This window comes from Cynoglossus semilaevis, chromosome 7 (assembly GCF_000523025.1).
Source record: "Cynoglossus semilaevis isolate Cse_v1.0 chromosome 7, Cse_v1.0, whole genome shotgun sequence".
In the NCBI taxonomy this organism is placed as follows: domain Eukaryota; kingdom Metazoa; phylum Chordata; class Actinopteri; order Pleuronectiformes; family Cynoglossidae; genus Cynoglossus; species Cynoglossus semilaevis.
The window spans coordinates 1,172,314-1,180,047 of NC_024313.1; the positions used below are offsets into that span (position 1 = coordinate 1,172,314).

Consider the following 7,734-nt stretch of genomic DNA (forward strand, 5'->3'; position numbering starts at 1 on the left):
AGTCCAGAAATACCTTAAAATGCAAGACGTTTTTCATCTTTTTTAATCTTCTGTTTTCTTTCCCCTAAATTAGGGACAGACATCAGACCTGGTGTGACCCTGGCAAGGAAGAGAAGGAAGAAAAAGCAGAAGAGGAGGAAGATGATGATGGAGAAGAAGATGGAGGTGACATGTTAAAATTAAAGTAATCTAACTTGGTAACCTGATGTAATTAAATAGTATTTCAAATTTAAAATATAAAATATTCACCTAAATAAACCCAAAATAGTTTCTCTGAAAGACAAAGAAAATATACTCTCATTAGAACAGAGGCAGCGGTCCAGCAACATAATAACTGTTTCTGCTACTGATTATTATTTATTAAAGTTACAAATATCTTACATTACTCTGTGAGATCAAAGAAACACATTTTGTTTTTATCAGGTTAAGAACCTCAGTGGCATTACACATTTTGCTGCAGTCTGTAATAGTTAGACCTCTGATACTGTATGTCATCTTTTCCCTTTTTAAACAAACATAACGCTGAAGCATTGGTCCTGATAAGTCGAGCGTTTGCTCTGTGGGAAGTCACCAGTTGTGACTGAAGCAGGCAAAGGTTAAAATGTGTTGACTTTTGACTGAGGCCATGTTTTTAACCCTTTTCTCTTCCAGGAACACAGATACCACAGAGTCAGAGTCCTTTTTTTGGAGGGACATACATTGGACAAGTTCTTGCTATTTCACAGACACTGGCTGTGACTGGTTTGTGCAAAACCAGAAGAACAAACCAGTTCTAAAACTAGTGCCAGGCAACCACACAGTTCAGACATTTTCTTTACCTCCTTAAACTTTTCTCCCTGACGAATCAGCAAGACAAGTGATCGTTATCAAACTAATCAACTGAAAATTACACAGTGAAGACACTAAGGATCTGGGGGCTGTAGTGGTGATTCGGACTTGGGTTTAGACGCAGACAGAGTTTTGGGGGCGGTGAACTCCTGTAATGGAGCTTGCGTCTCCATGTGGATGGAGCAGGGTGCTGCAGAAGGTACTTCAGCTATTTGGCTATTTATCCAGGGCACTGCAGTTAGCCATGTCCAGTTTTTCGTGCTCCACTTTAGTTTATCAACAGTTTGCAAGCTTTATACACATGCTCTGTGGATTCCTTTCCTTTTTATGTTAGAGCATGGTTCACACAGCGCCACATACAGGCCTGGCATGTGTACAACAGGGACTGGAGTCAAATTCAGCTCTGTAGTCCTATGGTATCACCATGTCGAAACAGGCGGTCCCGTCCCCTCCCAGAAGGGTTTAAGTTAAAAATCACTGCTGAAATACCTGCAGTCCCAGATCACAAAGTAAGAATACCGAGCAGAACTCGTGAGTTTTTTGGAAAAATTGCTGTAGCTAAAATAATCTTTCCTCGGAACAACGTAATGTGATCTTCACACCCCTGCAGCCCCACAGACTGTCGGGAGGTGTCATGGTAAAATTACACCGAAAATATTTTTGTCACGACTAAAAAAAAAAAAAAAAAGGTTTACTAGATAAGGACTTCATTCTTTGTGGATAATCGGAGAATTGGTCTTAAAATAAATCACATCAGTTAAATGGGTAAATGTTAAGGGAATGTTTGGATTAAACAACGATAGGAATTATTTCTTTACCAAAAAAAAAAAAAAATTGAAAAATTGACTTGAACTTAAAACTTGAACTTAAAAGCAAAACTTGGAAATAACAATGAAACCGAAGACATAGTAACATTATGATGTAATTTACGCGTCAGGGTGCGCGCGTGCTCGTCGTCGTACTCGAGTGCCCCAAACCTCGTAGCCTCCCCTCTTCCAGGGTCCTTATCATTTATCCTGCAGCACTCGGACACAGACAGATACTGTTCCACGGTGGAGCTGCGCCACGCCACTGACCAAACATGACCGTGGAGAGAATATTCGACGAGCTCGGACATTTTAAAAGGTATGTAAAACGTTGTTATTTCCTGTAGAACTTCTTCACTTCTAATACTCTTCACCCCAACGTTGTGAAACATTAAGTATTTCTCCAGCTCCCAGACGTGCGTGTGTCTATTTTTGGCAGCGTGCACTCCATGCCGAACACTTCCTAACAACTTTGGTTCTTCATGTGCCAAATCGTATAAAAATATTTATACATTTTACTTTTCATTTTTTCTATTAACTGTATTTTCTTTTTTCTTTTTTACAACATTTGCCTCTCATGTCTAATACCCCAGTTAAATCACATGAGCAGTAAAGTAATATTTTCTACGACCATACAACTTTTGGCTACCTCTCCCTTGCCTGCAGGGGGTGCCATGAACACAGCTTTTATGTCCTGATTTTTATTAACTTATTTATTCATTTACTATCTCTTATTAAAGTAAGATGTGTTTGATCTCTCTTTTTCTCTCCTTGCCCCCCCCCTCTCCCTCCCTTCTTTTTTTGTCTCCTTTGTCACCCTCTCTCTCTCTGGGTGTGTAATTCCAGAATTGGATTAAAGTGCCAGATGTAGCCCTGTTTATTGCACCCTCTGGCTTTGGCAGAAATAGGCAAACATTCTTCAATACATTTTCTTCTTCTACTATACTGTGGTCAGCTGACCAAGGTTGACCTGTGCCATCACATTTTTGTTTTCGTTATTCCCAGATATCAGGCATGTCTGTATTTTGCTGCGGTCTTCCAGTCCATCGCCTGTGGAATCCACTACCTGGCTTCTGTTTTCCTGGTGGAAACACCAAACTTTGTATGCGGCGTGCCCGGAAACATCACCGATGTCCTGTATGGTAACCTGACAGGATCCAGCCTGGAGGACTTCCTGCCAGGCTTCAAATCAGGCAGCGGGCCCCTGGTGGTGAGGACAACCGAGGGAGAGCAGTGGGAGCTGAGCCGCTGCCGCTGCGCCTTACGCTTGAACCCAAGTGACTTTACGTATGTCTTTGATGGCAACAAAACAGTGAAGGACTGTGATGGAAACTTTGCTTACGACCACACTGAGATCTATCAGAGCATCGTGACGGACTGGGACCTGGTGTGTGAGAAAGAATGGCTGGCCAAGCTCTGCCAGCCCACGTTTATGCTCGGGGTCCTGGTTGGAGCGCTGGTGTTTGGAGACGTTGCTGACAGGTGAGAAAAAAAAGAAAAAGAAAATTGAGTGTAAAATTGAGACCTCATGTCTCCATGGAAACTCCATGGAACTTTCACATGTTTTTCTTGGCATTTTTTCCAATCTAATAATTCAATTTGGATTAGTCACAAATAAAAACAGCTGTAAAACATTCTTTTCATATTCACTAATACTGACTTAACTCAAATAATCACAATTAACCGTGAGTAGACTAAAATAAAAAATGAATCCTCAGCCGACCTGTGATTAATCAGGTTGAACACTTGAATTGACTGGCAGCCTTTGCACAGTAGAAACCAGTACCAGATGTAGTTTGTGCTGTAGGTAATATTGCAGTTTTGACTCAGTATGGAACACACTACTTTTCTCTGGCATTTGTTTTTTAACTCTAATCAAATATTACTCAAGTGTTTTTATATGTATTCTTCATGTTCTTCCCTCTTAACTGTTTCCATATTTCTCCCCCAGAGTTGGTCGTGTGAGAGTGCTAATGTTCACCAGCCTCTGTCAGTTTGGACTGGGGGTTGCTGTAGCCTTCACTGGGAATTATTACTTCTTTGTGGTGCTGCGTTTCCTCCTTGCCATGGTGAGTTCGGCATGTGTGCAAACATGTGATGTGCACAGCAGTGCCGTGTATGGTAGGGCATTTTTGTGCGGCCATTTTCCCAGTAATCCATTATGGCCCATGGTATCATGTAACACACGATGGCGACTGTGTCTTCACGGCAACGTGGAATCCACAGCACTGCAAGCCACTGCATCATGTATAGATTTAACTAAAATAAGAGTAACAGCTAATGATGATTTTTTTTTTTGCAGTGACATATTGTTTTCCTCTTTTTTCCTGCCAAGTTTTGTAATATTTACCAAACAACTAAAAAAGAAACTGAACTATTTATGTAGGTTTGAGAAAGAAATAATAAATAAAATGTCACAGTTTACAAAGATGCAAGAAAATGAGGAACAACTTTAACTGTGCCTGGCCTGCAGTTGTGGCGTTTTAATTGTTAAATTAAATGTTATGGTATCATTTAACCCTGACCTCATGTGACCCTTTCAACATGCTTGTTTGTATTATTTTACGTGTGTATACTGCGTAAAACACCATTTACAAGGTGAGTGATTAATGTTAACAGCCAGCGTGGCAGTAAAAACAGTCAGCTCTCAGTTCCCTCCTCCATGTTTCTACCATCCCCCAGACCGCCCTTCAGACCTCCGTAACTACAGCTGTTGTTTGTCACATACAGTCAGACTCTCAACTGGTGCAGGCTGCTGCCAGTGCTCATGAGCAGCTCGTAAAGTGTGGCTGCACGTAGATCAAATGATGCCTTTATAAAGTAGAATCTTAAACACTTTTGTACATCTAAATATATATGTTTATATTTAATGTTTTCAATGCAATACTCTAGGAATGGGAAATATTCACTAATTATTGCCTGCAGGGGGAGCTATGGATGGGTTTGATTTCACTGCATAAGATTTAAATGCCATGTACTGTGTCACATAAATAGACATTATCTCCAGTGAATTTCTTTATGCACAGTGACAACACACAAGATAAGTACAGGGTAAAATAAGTAGATTGAATTGTCTCTCAATTGCATTTCTGCCACCTGTTGGTCCACTTATGAAACAGCTTGCCACTCAGACGTTTCTGACCTTTTATGTTTTATTTTTTATATTTATATAATTATTTTATATAATATAATAATTTATATATTTATATAATTACTGCAAACTCCTTGCACTTTAATTACTTTAATTACTAATGAATCCTTTCCTCTTACTTTGCTGTGGGCAGGTGTCCAGCGGTTACCTTGTGGTTGTGTTTGTCTACGTCACTGAATTCACCGGCATCAAGGTTCGCACATGGACCTCCATGCACGTGCATGCAGCCTTTGCGGTCGGAGTCATGATTGTGGCCTTGGTGGGCTACCTGGTGCGGGTCTGGTGGATCTACCAGATCATTCTATCCCTCTGCACTTCACCGTTCCTCCTCTTCTGCTGGAGGTTCCCTGAGACGCCATTCTACCTGATGACAAAGGGACGTTACAAAGATACTCAGACTTTGCTGGACACCATTGCTCGCGTCAATGATCTTGAATGTAACATTAAGGCAGAGGAGCTCCTGGACTCAAGAGACAGGGAGAACGGCACAGCTCTGTTGGAACAGGAGACAGATGGGCAGACGGCAAATACTGAGAGGAGGCTCTCCATCCTGGATCTGTTTGGAAGCTGGAGGATGGCGACCCGTACCTGCACAGTTTGGGCAATCTGGTTCATTGGCAGCTTGGGCTACTATGTCTTCTCATTGGGTTCTGTCAACCTTGGAGGAAACCAATACATTAACCTCTTTCTTGCAGGTAAGAGACAGTGTTACTTATATATAATATATATAATTATATATAAGTATATATATAAATGGAGATTTATATATATAATAGATACTTTTAAATACAAGTGGGATTTGTCTATCTTTGCCTGACAAAAGTCTTAAGGAGAAAAGTAAAGTATTAGAAATTCATCAAAAGTGTACCATTTTATTATTTTTTATAATTCATTAGTGACTTGATCTAGTTCTTCATCTAGTGGTAAGAGAGTTAGTCTTCTAAGGCAAGCTATGAAGGTTTTAATGTGCGTTTAAAATGTTAACCAAATAAACAGTTTTTATTTTTAATTTGATTTTGTGCAGAATATCGCCGTCTAGTGGGCAAAAATAGAACAATCGACTGCACCCTACAAGTGTTTGACAATCGTCAACACTGATATAAACGCAGCATTCACCCTGAATGATAGCGAACTTAGCTGTTTTAGATATACACATTTTAAACAGCAGCAAAATTACCAAAGGTTGAGATGTTTTTTTACCCCCTTCTCATACCACCTCCACACCATGTCTCATTTTCCTCAGTATCTCTTACCAGACTGTCCTAAATTTACCGCACTGACTGCAAAAATGTTGCACATGTCTGGGACTATCTACCTTTGCCAGAACGTATTATTATTATTATTATTATTATTATTATTATTATTATGTGTAGTCTTGTATATGGTAAGAACGTTTCTGTTTGTGTTGCAGTGTTGTTGAAATTGAAGTCTCAGGTTGTCTCTCTTTTGGAAAATGACATATCAGTAAATATGAAGATTTTTATGATAAAAGGGTCGTCAGAAGTATTTCTGTGCTTGTATGAATATTTTCTTTTTTTATTCCAAGAATACAGGAAGAGTTTGTTAAATAACAGATGTTTGTTTGTTTGCAGCGACTTACCAGCCTCTGACTGTGCTGTGATTGGCTTTCTTCCAGGTGCAGTGGAGCTGCCCTCTTATCTAGTTGGCTGTTATGCAATGGACCGAATTGGGCGGAAAAAAACCTGCGCACCGTCTCTGCTGCTGGCCGGGGTCGCTTGTATGCTCACCATCGTGGTTCCCACTGTACGTACCTTGTTAATACACACATCAATTCATAGGAATTAGAATAAATACAACACATTATTCTTGGTTTTGTTCTCAGTAACTAAACATTCAAATTTAGCTGAAAACATTCAAATTATTTTTTATCATATGTGTATTGTTTTTTTCTTTTTAAACTTTAATCTGTCTTGACCTTACCTCTAAAAGTAACTGCCCCTGCAGTTAGTGACTGTTAGTTTCAAATAAATATGACCCTTGACCCCAAAAAGCATTCTGAAACATTGGTCAATGAGTGTGACAAGAATAAACAGATGCACAGAGATGGTGGATACGTCTGGGTGTAAGTGACACCACAGTGTGAAACTCAGTCTAATCTGGGACATGTGACCATTTGCACCATCTCTGCATACCAGACTGTTTGTCACTTCCATTAGTAAACTGCATGTATATGGACACCTCCTCTTGGCCCTAATATTATGGGACGTGTTGCAGGCAAATACACACAGATTGCTCACGTGGACGAAGTCCTTGCAGCTTTTCTTTAATGGTCCAAAACTGTGCTCCAAAATCAATAAATCAATCAATAAATACATTTTAATAAACGTTAAAAGTTGTTGAAGAAAGGCTGAATGGTCCAACTGGCCCTGTTTGTCTCTGAACAGTTAGCCTTCACAAACTGAAACTAAGAGCACAGGGCGTTTCACAGCACTTCAAGATTTCATTCAAGGAGAAACCTGGCAGTTTAGGTTTGAAGTCTGTTGCTGTTAAAATCAAATCCCCTTTTCCTCATGACATAAATGACATCCATGTCCAGCTTATCTAGCAGGACCAAGAAATCCACAGTCGGAACAGAGCTATAACAAACCAGGACCATTCAAATGACAACAGTGTCCAGCTCAGTAACTAGCAACAGGTTAAATAAAGGAAACACTGGGGCTGTGCTGAACTGTCACCCACCTTCTCTTGACCACAGGAGCTGTACTTCTACTGCAAGCTATGAGCTCGGACTGGAAGCAGTCGGTTCTGTAAGAGAGTCAAACAGAGCCAGTGAAGAAAACCCTATCTGGACACTTTTCATGTAGTTTTGAGCAATTTAAATGTCAATAGGGAAAACAAAACAATACATGTTCACATGTGGAAACATGTGTTCATGTTCACCCTAAATGTTCACATCACGTTATACCTTCATTGTCTTTGTAACTCATT

At 40.0% G+C, this 7,734-nt stretch overlaps 1 protein-coding gene and 2 long non-coding RNA genes across 5 annotated transcripts in view; 2 read left to right on the forward strand and 1 right to left on the reverse strand.

Moving 5' to 3' along the window:
• The first annotated feature begins 30 nt into the window (after positions 1–30).
• On the forward strand, positions 31–1,662 carry LOC112487220 (uncharacterized). Its single transcript, XR_003050110.1, has 2 exons — positions 31–165; positions 652–1,662. It is a non-coding gene; the product is annotated as an uncharacterized LOC112487220 (long non-coding RNA).
• A 153-nt stretch (positions 1,663–1,815) lies between these two features.
• Positions 1,816–7,734, forward strand: part of slc22a16 (solute carrier family 22 member 16) — a 7,811-nt gene continuing 1,892 nt past the window's right edge. Inside the window, exons 1-5 of the mRNA XM_025056890.1 lie at positions 1,816–1,953; positions 2,640–3,116; positions 3,586–3,703; positions 4,919–5,480; positions 6,422–6,548. Coding sequence (XP_024912658.1) covers positions 1,910–1,953; positions 2,640–3,116; positions 3,586–3,703; positions 4,919–5,480; positions 6,422–6,548 — 1,328 coding nt within the window. The 5' untranslated portion in view covers positions 1,816–1,909. The remainder of the gene's footprint in view (positions 1,954–2,639; positions 3,117–3,585; positions 3,704–4,918; positions 5,481–6,421; positions 6,549–7,734) is intronic.
• The window catches only part of LOC103380646 (uncharacterized), a 9,534-nt gene continuing 4,770 nt past the window's right edge, over positions 2,971–7,734 (reverse strand). The window contains exons 3-7 of one of the 3 annotated variants that reach the window (XR_003050108.1): positions 7,486–7,551; positions 6,386–6,557; positions 5,374–5,443; positions 4,934–5,149; positions 2,974–3,109 (exon numbers count right to left, since the gene is read on the reverse strand). This is a non-coding gene — a long non-coding RNA (uncharacterized LOC103380646). Of the gene's footprint in view, positions 3,110–4,904; positions 5,150–5,373; positions 5,444–6,385; positions 6,558–7,485; positions 7,552–7,734 lie in introns of all 3 variants that reach the window. The other 2 variants (XR_003050109.1, XR_521702.3) reach the window with 2 other exon arrangements.